At 36.2% G+C, this 14235-nt stretch overlaps 1 protein-coding gene across 1 annotated transcript; it reads right to left on the bottom strand.

The window, feature by feature from the left end:
- Positions 1 to 4274, bottom strand: LOC148166772 (uncharacterized). Its single transcript, XM_088048470.1, has 3 exons — positions 4257 to 4274; positions 4166 to 4202; positions 1 to 354 (listed from the first exon to the last, which is right to left on the bottom strand). Exon 3 carries the CDS (start codon positions 339 to 341, stop codon positions 3 to 5), a length of 339 nt encoding a protein of 112 aa, XP_087904596.1. The 5' UTR covers positions 342 to 354; positions 4166 to 4202; positions 4257 to 4274; the 3' UTR covers positions 1 to 2.
- Between the last annotated feature and the right edge of the window lie 9961 nt (positions 4275 to 14235).

Below are 14235 nucleotides of genomic sequence, written 5' to 3'. Positions count from 1 at the left end.
TTTTAATTACAAGTTTTATTTATGTACTTTTGAACAAGATTGGGTGGTAAAAATATTTCCAGGTCCTTAATAAATCCATGTAGTCCTTGGTCGAACAAAGATTGACACAACCTCGCCACATCAATTTGCTTATCGATGAATTGTTGACAAATTTCCATACCATTGCGATATTGCTTCTTCCATGATTTAATTAATGCATCCTCTTCTGTGAAGTCTACATCGTACACCTCAGCATGTAGGAGATCATAGTAAGCATCACGAAATTCGGAATGGATACGTTTGACGGCGGAATTAAGATCTGTTGCCTTCACCCATTTGTCTTGACTGTACATTTGCCACATCCTACTACTCCAACTTGAAATGTAGGAATGAATGTTAATTTTCAATGTTGTAGGCTCTCATTTGTTTCCATTAAAAGTGATTTGTAGTGACCGTGTGGTAAAGTATCAGTGGAATCATTTAATAAAAATCTTTTATCATCAAAGTTGCTTAAACCAATTTTGTGCTGTTCGATACTGTAAACTTTGTGCGCAAATGATCGTATTGTACGTTGAGTCACCTCTTTAACCATGTTATTTTTTAAACAGTCTAGGTAGTCTTGAAAAGTGATTTTATTTTTGACAACACTAAATTTAACACCTTTTGATTTTTTGATACATTTTCCCCCTTTAACTTTGTACGCGTACATTTTAGATCTTAGTCCAATAAAATGACTCATCGCATTGCTATTTAGCTCATCTTTCATTACCCCAGGGACCTTTTTGTTTACAAGAGGTATTGACCATTGATTGTTTAAAGGGTAATCACTTGTATCGAACATTTTAATATTTGCCTTAATTAAATCATGATAGATATCATCACATTGAAGTTCGTAGATAAGGCTGTCGGTGTCAGTATATAAAAGTTTGCAATTATTTTCATTAAACTTCTTTAACATGAATTCATAATGAAAATCATAGACACATACTTTGGAAATATCTAAAATAGACATACCAATGTACAATGGTTTATTGAATATAAGTTCTGTTTTTGCAAGCTCAACCGCGATAAGATTTTCATTAAAAATTGTACGATTTTGAAATCTGGGGCTGGATATTAAATTTTTTGCTCCGTATCTCCCTTCCCATTGCGATACCAATTTTACAATTCGATGTTTTCGGATATTTTCCATGGTTTTTCCAAACACTGCATTATTCGCCAATTTATAATTATTTTTTTCAAAAGTACTTTTGGCTTGTGCACGTAAATTTGTGTTTAGTTCGATATACGGTTTTAGCCATGGAGCTTGCTTGAAACTTAAAATTTTATGAATCTTTTTAACCACTAAACCATTATGTATCGCTTGTTTTAAATTCTGATAATGAAGAATGTAATTAGTTTTTTTATGTAGGGTGGTCATTAATTTAGAGATTTTTGAATTTGCTGGTTTTCGGTGTTCAGCACAAAAAGGTAAGTCTTTGTGCCGATCATGTATATGTTGCGGGTAGTCAAGATCGACTTCTAAAATGTAACCTGTGTTGGACTCGTTGGAAATATTTGTAACATCAAAATCAGTAACATCATCTAACCATTTAAATTCTCTATAGGGTAAATATTGCTGCATGGCCCACCCGTAAAGATTGTTGACATCCAAATACATTAGATATTTATTTGGTTTAGATGGATCATAATCGTCACCTAAATATTTATTATTTGCTTCCGAGTATCGATTGCAGCATTGATTTATGCCACCGCGAATACCTCTTTCCACAAATAATAACATATCAATATCTTTAAGAATTTCGAGTTTACATCCAGTGTATTTCAGCATACAATCCCATGTATAACCAGGTAAAGTGTAGTACCATGCGGGGTCCAAACCATACGTTTTATGCATTACTCGACGGAAATTTTCGAAAACATCGGCCAATAGTAAAATGTCAATTTTCATATACAAATCCAAGTATTCGCCCAAGTTGTTAATTTTGAATTGGGTCCAAACGTTTTGACCATGTTGATAATTTTCTTCGGAAATGTGCGAATCATTTAGTTTACTATAAAATTTTTCGATCGGTGGTAGACATGTTTCTGTTAATTTTTCAATTGAGTCGAGATAGTCGTATGGAAATACACCTTTGCGTGTGAGTAATTTGAAGGAATCCTTATCTAACTCTTTAAATTCGCGTTTTAAATGTTGTAATTCATCTGCTTCTAAAGTCGATACTAATTCATCCAAGGATGCATTCATAAATCTGAGAGAATCAATGAACCTAAATTTTATATCAGTATTTTCATCTTTCAGTGTGAATGAAATGTACTTTTCTAGATTGATTGGCAAAAGTGTGATTTTTCCTAATTTTGAAATATCTTCAATGAGGAAATGACTATCATATCCCGATAAATTGTGAAAAACAATGGGAACCATAAATCGCTTTTTATAATTTAAATTACATATTGAATGAGCAAATCCTCTAAATACCGATGTAAAATGATCATGATCTCTTACAATGTTTTTTTGTTGTCTATCTTCTTCGGTAAAACATTTCCCACATATGTGACATAAGACAGCTGATTTAAAGCTTGGACTTGAACCCATAGGTTTAGCTTCGATTATTTTTTCAGAGACATTTCTTGCAATTTGTTTAAGCTTATTTGTAAACCACACAGCAACATTCTCACCACGATAAAAGTCATAAAAGGACAGACTATCATCATAGTTACATTTTAGAAATAGTCCAACACTGCACGCTTTATGTTGTTGATACTTGAAGGTTTTGGATGTATTTTCACAAGTTTTTTCGATCGGTTGAAGCACAGACTCGAAATCGCAGTATAAAATAAATGGTAATGTCTGTTGATTGATATAATTTTGAAATTCTACATAATCATATTTTGGAAATGAAATTTTACTAAAATTTAATTTTTCACATTGCTCCGAATGCTCTTTAATAGTATCCTCCTTCTTGAAATAGTTAAGGCAACGATCACATAAATACACTTTATGATTATTTTTCTTTAATTGATTTGAAACAAGTCGAGACAAGTTTTTAATCCAACAATAATGATACTTTATTTCGGTGTTATCCACATCGGCATTATCTGGAGCCTCATAATCATTTAATTTTGGAAAATAAACGTTTTGGACTTGGAGCAAATTTACATGTTTTTCTAATTTTTTTTCTGTTAGTCTTACTGGAGCTACAGTATAATACGATGCTTTTGATTTAGTTTGATTTAATTTCAAAACGTACACGTTAATTGAAACATTATTTAATTTTTCAAATTTGGAAATTTGATTAATACTGACAGGAAATTCGATTCCCTTCATATTTAATTTTGATGACCAATGCGGATACGAATTAATTCTATCAGGATGACTATTAGCGGGGAATAAGGCTGAGATGACGCTCCAAGAAAAGCACTCGTTATCATTATAATTTTTGACATTAACACAAGCGTGTTTATTAGCAATTTGTTGTGGAAGTCTGATGAAAGATGAACCATTCCCAATTTCACATTTATTTATATTGATTTCCAACGAAATAATTTTATGTAATGCCCAACCCGAATCACGAAGTTGAAAGATTTCTAGTTTACTTAAAATTTTATCTCTTATGTAATTTTGAAACCAATTTTTAATATTTCGCCCTTGATCCAACAGTCCATTCCTGGTGTTAAACGATTTTTCTTCAATAATTTCACTACCATCGTTTGGATTGTTTTTAATAAATTCACCATGAAAACATGCGTTAATTTTAAGCAAAGTAAATTTTTTAAGCAATTTTTTAATGCGAGAATTAAAAACCGAAAATGCATCATTTAAAAATTGAACAATATCAATGTGACTTAAATTAAAAATTATTCCAGTTTGAACGCGTGACTTAAAAGCAGTTTTCAATTCTTCCCACTGAACCCTCTTTTGATGATTTATCTTCAATCCTCGACCACTGATACCATTATTTGCACACAAACGTTTAAGTATGACGTGAAAATGTTTTAATTTAATTAAATTGGAATTAAGCTTGAGTCGAGCACCAACACTCAATTTCAAGCTTTTAATAGTTTTCGAATAAAATTTAAAATAACTTTTAATTTGGTGGACCAAATATAAAGCACTTTGATGATCAAATTTTGTTGTCAAATTATCCAAATGCGTTTTAGTAGCCTGAACGATGTCGTTACTTACCACGATCACTTCATCAGCTTTGGAAGTCATGATAGGCCTAAGATAAAGTACAAATTCAGTACCAGATTTAGAAGCAAAAATTTATTCTTACCTTTTATTATCACTCTCACTACAACAAAATTATTTGTCTTATCGACTTAAGTTGATCACTCGTATAAACGGCGGAAAATGTTGAGCTGATTACTGTTCTATTAGCACCTTGACAGCAGCACAATCAATGGTCTGAGCTGATCACTTTGTTCATTATATAGACGGCGAAAAACGTCCGGTCTTATCAATGTTTGCGGTTTTTCCGAGAAACGCGGAAATCAGACCGGATGATTACACCCAAATAACGAATTATTTTGCATTTTTTTCCGAGAAATTGCAATATTTTTTTTTCCGAGAAATTCCAAAATTTTTTTCCGAGGACCGCACTCAAAACTTTTTTGAAATTTTTGCTCTCTCTAGCACCCTCTATGATTGTTACCCAAACCGTCACCGCCATCTTGATCTGACACAACTGTCAAATTCAAAATTTCCGCCATTCCATAATGACATCTGTCAAAATTCTCGCCGCCAGCTGTCAAATTTCCACCGCCATCTGTCAAATTTTTAAATTTCCCGCCGTTTAGCCGCGCACGCGCAAATTGAACTGTTTATCGGCTCGCGGCGCCTCCAACCGGCTACACATTTCAATTTCCCGCCACCAGCTGTCAAATTCGCACCGCCATGTGTCAAATTTTTAAATCACCCGCCACCTGATTGGCAGATGACCAGCAATACGCCGGAAGAGCCGCCGACACCATCTGTGCGCCTGATTGGTAGATGACCAGCAATACATCACCGGACGGGCGCTCGAGATTACGACTTCCGGTCTAGAACCGGCTTTGTTACACTACTTACATTAATTCCACACATCTTAATGATCTGGACAAGGTGTTAAGCGCCAAAGTGACTACTGCTCGTCTCAATTTTAATCTTTCAACTCTTTATCGGATGCGTTATGCATATTGCGTAGAAATTACCTCTTAAAAAGTGGCAGTCTAGAGAAAAAGATGTAAAAACGATTGTGACCACAACTAAAAAGACACTACAACATGAATTTAAAACCCAATTGGGTTTAATAATACATATAATCCACAATCAAAAGCCAGGATTTGGAAGTTCACATGATGGCAAACGACCAGAAGTTTCTTCAAGAACAAGAAAAACACAGTTTCGATGACTGGTGTAGATAGCGATTTATTGGCAAAGTTCCATACTATACAGATGTCGCAGAACGCTCGCACTTCCTTCTAATGGAAAATCCTCTATCAAAATCTGAGTTGATTGCCGTATCGTATTTATATTATTCCAGTTATTTAAAGTTGACCATTCACAGCGGATCTTCGTGCAATTTAAGAAAAAAAAATCGCAGGTAACGTAGCAACAGAATGCTATCTAGCGATTTACGGGCTGTGATTGGCCAACTTAAAGTGCTTGCAACTCAAAGAATGTAAGGGCCTGAACATTGTGCGATACGACAATCAGTTACAGTTAGTAGTACTATATAACAATCTTGTTATGAATCTGCGGTAACAAAAATAAAGCGTGATGATGGGTTATAATACGAAAATTTTTATCTTTCTTCCACCAATGCCCAATCATATATTTTTTGGTGTTCTTGAGCTTGTGTCATCAAATTTTGCAACGTGCCAGTACACATCTGGCTGTTTCGATATTGGAATGATATGGAATTTTGATATAGAAATTGTCTAGATTTTCAACAATTCTTAGTATTAGAAGGGTAAGAGGGTAAGAGAAACTGTTTGTTCGAAATTTTCATTCAATGTAATACAGGATATTCTGTTACTCTTATTACTCTTGTCTAGAATTTTGGACACAAAATTATAGTCATTATTCTCAACATTAATAAGGACAGTATAAAACGGCTTATAGATTGTTTTTGTCACAGAACTGTATCTCAGCTATCAGCACTGGCAAGCTTAATAGAATTCAGTCGGTAAATCGGGAATAGATAGTGAGCACTCCATAACTGTTTGAAATTCTCAAAAAATTCAACATGAGCAGTGTCGAAATAAACGGATTTAACGTTCGCACTTTTTTTTAATGTGAAATTATTCATTAAAATCTGAATTGATTGTCGTATCGCACAATGTTCAGGCCCTTACATTCTTTGAGTTGCAAGCACTTTAAGTTGGCCAATCACAGCCCGTAAATCGCTAGATAGCATTCTGTTGCTACGTTACCTGCGATTTTTTTTTCTTAAATTGCACGAAGATCCGCTGTGAATGGTCAACTTTAAATAACTGGAATAATATAAATACGATACGGCAATCAACTCAGATTTTGATAGAGGATTTTCCATTAGAAGGAAGTGCGAGCGTTCTGCGACATCTGTATAGTATGGAACTTTGCCAATAAATCGCTATCTACACCAGTCATCGAAACTGTGTTTTTCTTGTTCTTGAAGAAACTTCTGGTCGTTTGCCATCATGTGAACTTCCAAATCCTGGCTTTTGATTGTGGATTATATGTATTATTAAACCCAATTGGGTTTTAAATTCATGTTGTAGTGTCTTTTTAGTTGTGGTCACAATCGTTTTTACATCTTTTTCTCTAGACTGCCACTTTTTAAGAGGTAATTTCTACGCAATATGCATAACGCATCCGATAAAGAGTTGAAAGATTAAAATTGAGACGAGCAGTAGTCACTTTGGCGCTTAACACCTTGTCCAGATCATTAAGATGTGTGGAATTAATGTAACACAAATAATACCTCTGCGTTTCAAACTTTGATCTGTCAGTTTTAAAATCTATTGATTAAATCCTATTTTGCATTTCAGATAATTTGGCATATTTTGATAAGTCTGTTATTTCCAAATGCCCAAGCCTTGAGGCTAGCTGCGTTTTTTGTTAACGTAGTTAAAGGGGTGGTGTTGGAGAAACGTTGTCTCACTGGCAATCAGTACATCGATATTTTTCAAGCACTTGTTTAAATGGGAAACAAGCGGTTGTTAACGCCAACGTGCAGAGGGATTTTGGTTAGAAAAGCGTTTAACGTGCTTCTCGGTGGTAACGCTAGAATCTTTGTTAACACATTATGATGGACTTCTCTTTATGCTAGCAAGGGTTATCACTAAATTTCTTCGAGTCCATCAGGTCGGCAATAAGAGTGTCTTTCAGAATTTTGCGGATTATTGGGTTTCATCCACGTTTTCTAGCAAGGCACCTAAGTAGCTTTCAGTCTAGTTCGGCGAAAGCCGCCCAATCGGGAACAAACGCTTTCTTCCTGGGTTGGTATGAGCTGCTTTTAGTTTTCATTCTTAACCTTCGACCCTCGTCAGGGCATTGTTCTCGGGTTCATTGGGGTTACTTAAGCTTCTCCACCACGAAGAGGTTGTAGCTCATAGGAGAGGAACCTGACCTGTCCTGACCATTTTTTTTTCATTTCCTGCTCTAACAATAAGTTTTCCTGCAGCCCTGGACGGAGAGGAAAAACCCCATCAGGTGATGATGTCGATTACCTGGGTAGTGCCGGACTCTTACCGGCTAAAGCCCCTTCGTTTCTTTCTCTGTAGTGCACCAGGTTCACTTTCGGTATTGCTTCAGAACTCCAGGTCACACCACTATCCTGCAATTTATCTAATTATCCTTTAACGGCTGGTTCTTTGTATTTTTTTGTTCTAAACGCGATGATTCTTTAATACTAAATTGCCGCATGAAATGAGGAGTTTCAAAGTGTGTTTTTTTCTTTGATTTTCTTTTAACGAATTTTTAATGATTTTTCTTATTTTTCTTGCTATTTTTGCAAAATTTTGTTTTTTATAATAGCAACAAGTTTTTCTATTTTTAAATTACTTTGACCACTTGTTTTTTAACTGTTTTAAACCAACATTCAACATTCGCATTAAAGATCATGCGCTTATTACCCCGACTCTCTTAATTAACAATTAGACGGATTACGTACTGTGGTGAGCGCCTCAAATAAATAGACGATTACAGGTACGACGTAGGAAAAAGAAGAAATTACCGCGCTCGCGTTCAAATAAAAAAATTGTACGAAACGAATTAAAATCTATGTACCCGGTATCGGAAGGTAGGGTGAACACGGTTCCCACCGCCGACGCCACACGTGTTGGGGGAGGTGCGGGTCGAGCACCATAAATTTGCCATCCACTTATTAACCGTGTTAAAGATTCCCGAGAACTGAGTCCTTGAAAGCGTTTGCTATAGTGGCCCTTTTTAGTTGTGATAAATCGAGAAACAGCCCGCGTCTATTCAAACAAAGAAATTTAAATCGCTTTTGCCTGCTTCCCAGGAAATAAAGACAATCCGAGTAAAATTTGGTTACAGGAACGCTAGATGACGTAACCACGATTAGCTGACATCGAAATTAGGATCATTTAAAAGGGAAATTAAATTAATAAAACTAAATGTTCGGAACGTGTAGTACTGGCAGCGCCTGGGGCCGCACAATCAAAATTAACCCGTGAAAATTCGTCCGGTACCGTTGGAAAAGTAACGTGATCAAAGTGCACCAATTAATTGGCCAACTTTAAAGAAGAAAAAGTCACACGCTTTGGCAAGCCTACTCTAGGGGATAATGAGATAACCAGATAAGTGGTTAAAAGACCGCGCGGACAGAGGAAACCACATGTGTTCGGGAGGTATCTGATTTCAGGGGCTACGTGACCAAAACCGTAATTTGTAAAATTCGCGAATTAAGGTCATAATCAACCATTCATCGGGACAACGCGATTCCAACAAATCTCGCGAAGAGTTTCTCTACATTTTGATACCACCCTCGATATAGTTACTAACCCTTTTAGCAGCGGAAGTCAACCATAATTCAGCATAAATTGATTTAATTAGGAGATTGTAATTTGTGTTAATTCTTTACAAGATTATTAGTTAGGGCCTTTGTTGCAAATGATTGTTTAGAATGATTAGTGACGTTTAGATTTAAATCAAACAGGTAATAACTGTTTTATTAAAAATCTGGTTAAGCCTTTAGAAACCATTGTCCGAACTACCTTAATCGACACCGCTAAATTTTACTAACGTAGAACTACTAGAGCATGCAAATTTCAGGAAAATAGATCTGATAAAGGAAATTTAGAAAAAGGGATTTCCGATTTCACAAATCATCCCGAGAGTGCCATCTAGGTCGAAACGGCCGAAACACTTATCTCAATTTCTTAATCAGAGTTAAATTAGGTTTACGCATAATTGTAATAAACGAAACAGGGCCGAAGACCACGTTTGTTGTTGATTTGGTCAGGTATAAAATAATTAAATAATTTTCAACAAATTAACAAAAACATTTAACGGCAAACGGGTCAACTTAATCGTAGAACTTTCATTCTTTTTTTATATCGGTGATGCCTAGTTGAATACAACATAAAGGTGCCTTGCGATGGCTTCAATTACCGATATGAACGTAATAATTAAATAATGTGTAATTAATTTGCATATATGCTAAGAGAGTGGGGGATGAGCGCAAACCGAAACCACCCTCAAGCGTCCAATAGGGAACCAGAAGTCAAAATTAAAATGCGCGAGCAAATCCGGCTGAGCCGTTTCTTAAAAACCGAAAATTAGGGAAGAAGAGTCAGTCATTAGACGATCTTTGATTGCTTCAGTCGTACTTTCGGGTGACGATCTGTTTTATCGAAGTAATTCCGTGCTAGTGAATTTTCTTGTGCCGTGCACTTAAATTTAAATTGTTTCATTTAGATTTCTGTGTGTTTGTGCTGTATTAATCGTTTTCTAGTTTTTGTAATTTTTTTTCTTTGTGCATAACAAACTTTAAACGCGTTAACCTTACCGAGTGGTAAAGAGTGCAGTGGGTGTTCCCATCCCTTAGTCGGAGTTTCCGGGTGCCCCAGCGCCAAGGTAAGATTTTGATTACAAATTGCGCGGGCTTGAGGTGTGGGTTCGCGGTTAGAAAATAACTAAACTACTACATCGGTCGAGAGAAGTCGGGGAACCACGCTAAAATACGAATATATACAGGACCGTGGATTTGACGAAATCCCCAACGTAATTAACGATTTAACGAATTTTTCACTAAACAAAAATATCGAGAAACCAAAAATTTGAAAAAGCACAAAACCACCAGCAAATGAATTTCGTTATCGTTCTTGAACGGGTTTTAGCTATCGCAAACGTTGTTTGGAATAGGGGTCCGGGGGGGACCTGAAAGTGCAGTTCTGAGATGAAAAAAAACTTATTTATATGGGGGCCCGTGTCGTGAATCGTATGGGTTCTCGCTCTTACGAGAGCCACCTTTACTTTAACATCGTGGGAGGAAACAAGAACATTCAAGCAAAGAAACGGATCCCTCAGTTAACTGTAATCCACTGGTCATTTGTTCGCAAATTCAGTTTGCATATTCCGAGCTTCGTTTGTCGTACATTCGGTGTATTTTGCTACGAGTCGAATTCTGGACTTTGCTCGCGTGTGGCGTTCTTGCCAATCTTATACCGGACTTGGACCGTCTAGCTAGAGCGTAATCTAAAAACCCGCGATGTTAACCAACCGTTAACTAAACACTTATTGCCTAAAATCCGCGGCGCCCATGTCTAAAGTACGGTGTAAGTTCGAAGTGTCAAAATTTGTCTGGAAATCGAAGCGCATCAAAAGACCTGAAGTTAGGGGTAGTTGAAAAAGGTATTATTTTTGGGAAATCTCTTCAAGGTGCCCAGAACTCTGTTTAGTTAGCGGAAATCTCTTCTAGATTTCCGAAGAGGAAGTCCGCAAATGAATTTACTTGCGCCACCCCGTGTCGTAAAGGAATTAACGTAGACGCGTTGCTTGAGTTAGGCGACATAACCCCCTCTGCTCTGGCCCATATTATTGTCATTTGTATTGTTTATGTTGCATGTTATTGTCTTCCGGATTTAGAATCTCGGACTTAAGATTTGGCCCTGTAAATTTAATTGATGTGTGTCAATAAACGCGTTGATATGTACTGCTGCTTTTATATGGGTGAACCCCCTCCTTTGGTGTGTGGTGCTACTTTGCGGGAACGCTGAGGATCCTGAATTTCGACCCCGAGCATCCTTCGATGTCGGGAATGAAAAGAAAAGGGGTAATTAGCTACCCCTAATCAAAATACACAACGTAGGGTAAGTGAAGGTTTGATTTACCTTCGGTGACGATCACGCGAGCGCATCCGCCAGCACGGCGGGGACTAAAACGTACCCCTTTCGGGAACAACAACGGAAGAAAGGGGTTGTCTCACTACAGTACTTATTCCCCCGACTGTCTTAATTAACAAATAGACAGATCATGCGCTTATTACCCCGACTGTCTTAATTAAGAAATACTTGTACTTATTCCCCCGACTGTCTTAATTAACAATTAGACAGATCATGTACTTATTCCCCCGACTGTCTTAATTAACAAATAGACAGATCAAGTACTTATTTCCCCGCCTGCCTTAATTAACAATTAGACGGATTATGTACTTATTTCCCCGACTGTCTTAATTAACAAATAGACAGATCATGCGCTTATTACCCCAACTGTCTTAATTAACAAATGGATGGATCATGCGCTTATTACCCCGACTGTCTTAATTATCAAATAGACAAAGAGACGAACCAAGCGACATTAAAAAAAAAGACATATGTACTTAAAAACAAGCGAGTGCCACCAATAAAGACGGGCTATTTGTGTTTTTGATAATTTTTGTCAACACCCAGATTAGAACCAAAAATTTTCTTTAAAAACGGTTATGAAAAATGTTAGGAATAGTTCCAAAAGTGAAAATATAAATAGCGGTTTTAAGTCAAAGTTATCGGATCAAGTTTTTGAAATAGAAAATGTTCCCAATAATACACATTTTATAAATGCGGAAAAATGGTCTTTTAGTTTAGAACTGGAAAATGCGAAATGTAAAATTTTTTGTGAAAAACAGAGAATTATGTCGAGTCCGGCAACAGTTATGATCACCCTCAAAATCGTTTTTAATTTCAAAGATAAATATTTGCAATTTTGCATACGCTAATGGTTGATCAAGCTAAACAATCTAAAGCAAAAATTCGCGACGCGTAAAAAGAATAATTTTTTAGCGATGTTTGAGTTTTTGCGTAAATACTCGCAAACTGTTTTTTTTAACATAGCTGTGACCAGTTTCATTTTAAATTTAATGCAAATTGTGTTTAAAATTTGAGCATAAATTGCTGTTTTAACACGTCAGTTTTCAAAACTATGACGGGCAGTGGCAAACTACGTTTAACATCAAATTTTCACAAGTCACTTCATTCTATGGTATAAAGGTCAATTTGATTAACGTTGATTGTTGCACCTTTTCTACACTAAATAGAAATCGTTAATTATTTACATTGAAAAATAAGAACTTAGGACCCGATTTCAAATCAGTGGCGCTCACTACTACTGTATATTTGCAAAACCACGTTTTACTTGAGAGACGAGCCAAAACTTTCCCAAACTATTTCTTTTCCACAGAATATAAACTATCGAAACCTGCTTGGATGTTCATAGGCATTTATACTATCAAGAATGGATAAGTGTAATCTATCAATTCAATACTTAAAATGCCTCTCCTGTAAAATTTGATGATTACATGGTTTTGCAGGTATACAGTTGATGTTCTGTTTGAATCCCTCAAAGCCGAAACGGTTTTATAATTGCAGAATATTTACGTGTAATTTTAACACTAATGTAAGCTCGGGGTGCGGAGTATATATTCAGACGCTTAGTTTCGTTTAATAGTTTATTCTACTCTTAGCCTACTTACATTATTGAGGGGTATTCTCGTGCCGATCTGGCCCTTAGCCTTCTGGGCACCCCCGACACCAACAACCACCTTCAACACCAACTAACAACTGACTCCTGTCTTACAAAACTCCATTGGTCAAGGAGCCGATGAACCCCCTCAAATCAAGACGTTGCATTTCCTATTGCTGAATTGCATCGTCTGATCGTACGACAGTTCATCGATTTCATTGACCTCACATTATGTCTATTAGGTGGTTTTAGTGTACGGGGTACCCATATCTTACACTAAAAAAACAAAGATCTGTCTGAACGCATTGAAGATTGACTTCAATACCTAAAGAGAAAAAATATTGTAGTCCACACAATAAATTTAAAAGTACCGAGCCTTCAATCGTACCACTAATAGCTCAGTGAAAGAAAAGTAACCCGAAAGGTATAAGATTATATTGCATTAATACAAATGTTGACCGTCAATTATGTGTCCCAATAATAAATCATCGTTTGCCTGAACTTACCAGAACCGGCTTAAAATAAAATTAGGATTTATCTGGTAATTTACCAACACCGTACCTTTTATATGTAATTTCTGTACATCTGCGATTAATAATAATCTTTTTGTCCAAGTTTGATGTATTCCACGCTCATGTTTCCATTATTTTTAAATATTATTAAGCCCGAGACGCGGTACAACCAGATGGTTTACAACTCTGGGATGATTTCTATTGCAACTTTTACACAATGGGATAATTTGACTGCTGCTGTATAGTCTTATACTTTTTGGGTTACTTTATATACAGTATATTTCTAATTTGAGCAAAATCGTAGTGAAAACATATGTCCAAAAACCCTTTGAATAATATTAATAAGAATCACCCTGTACTTACCAAGCTGAACGTCAAGGTCCCTTTCAGTTTGTTCGGGGTGATCATCATCATCATCATCATCTTCACTGAAGTCAGACCAACTTAATGGGAATGCCTGTGCTCCACTCGGTTACGTGAGCAGGTTCTCTCGCTTCGGTAGTTGAGAGTTCCGAGTTTTCGATGGGAAATGCTTCTTCTCGAAAGGTGTAAGGTTGAGGTGGTTGGCGTTTGTTTTTTTGGATAGAAGATGTCGAATTATAGAGTTTAGTATTTTTTTATATTTTTACGTGTCTTTGGGGCTCTCTTATTAATTTTTTTCCGATCCGACTTTACGTCGACCCCGTCGATTTTAACGTGAAGGAAAATCATGAAATGTCACTGAAATTTCCAATTGACAGGTGTAAATATTTTTGTATTGATTTTTCTCAAACATTAAGGGTCTACGAGCCTGCCCGAAAATTTCGTGTTTGAAAA

The sequence above is a fragment of the Gnatocerus cornutus genome, unplaced genomic scaffold, assembly GCF_029298725.1.
Source record: "Gnatocerus cornutus isolate USDA-ARS CGAHR unplaced genomic scaffold, icGnaCorn1.1 Chromosome13, whole genome shotgun sequence".
Classification (NCBI taxonomy): domain Eukaryota; kingdom Metazoa; phylum Arthropoda; class Insecta; order Coleoptera; family Tenebrionidae; genus Gnatocerus; species Gnatocerus cornutus.
This window is presented reverse-complemented; position numbering and strand designations above follow the sequence as displayed.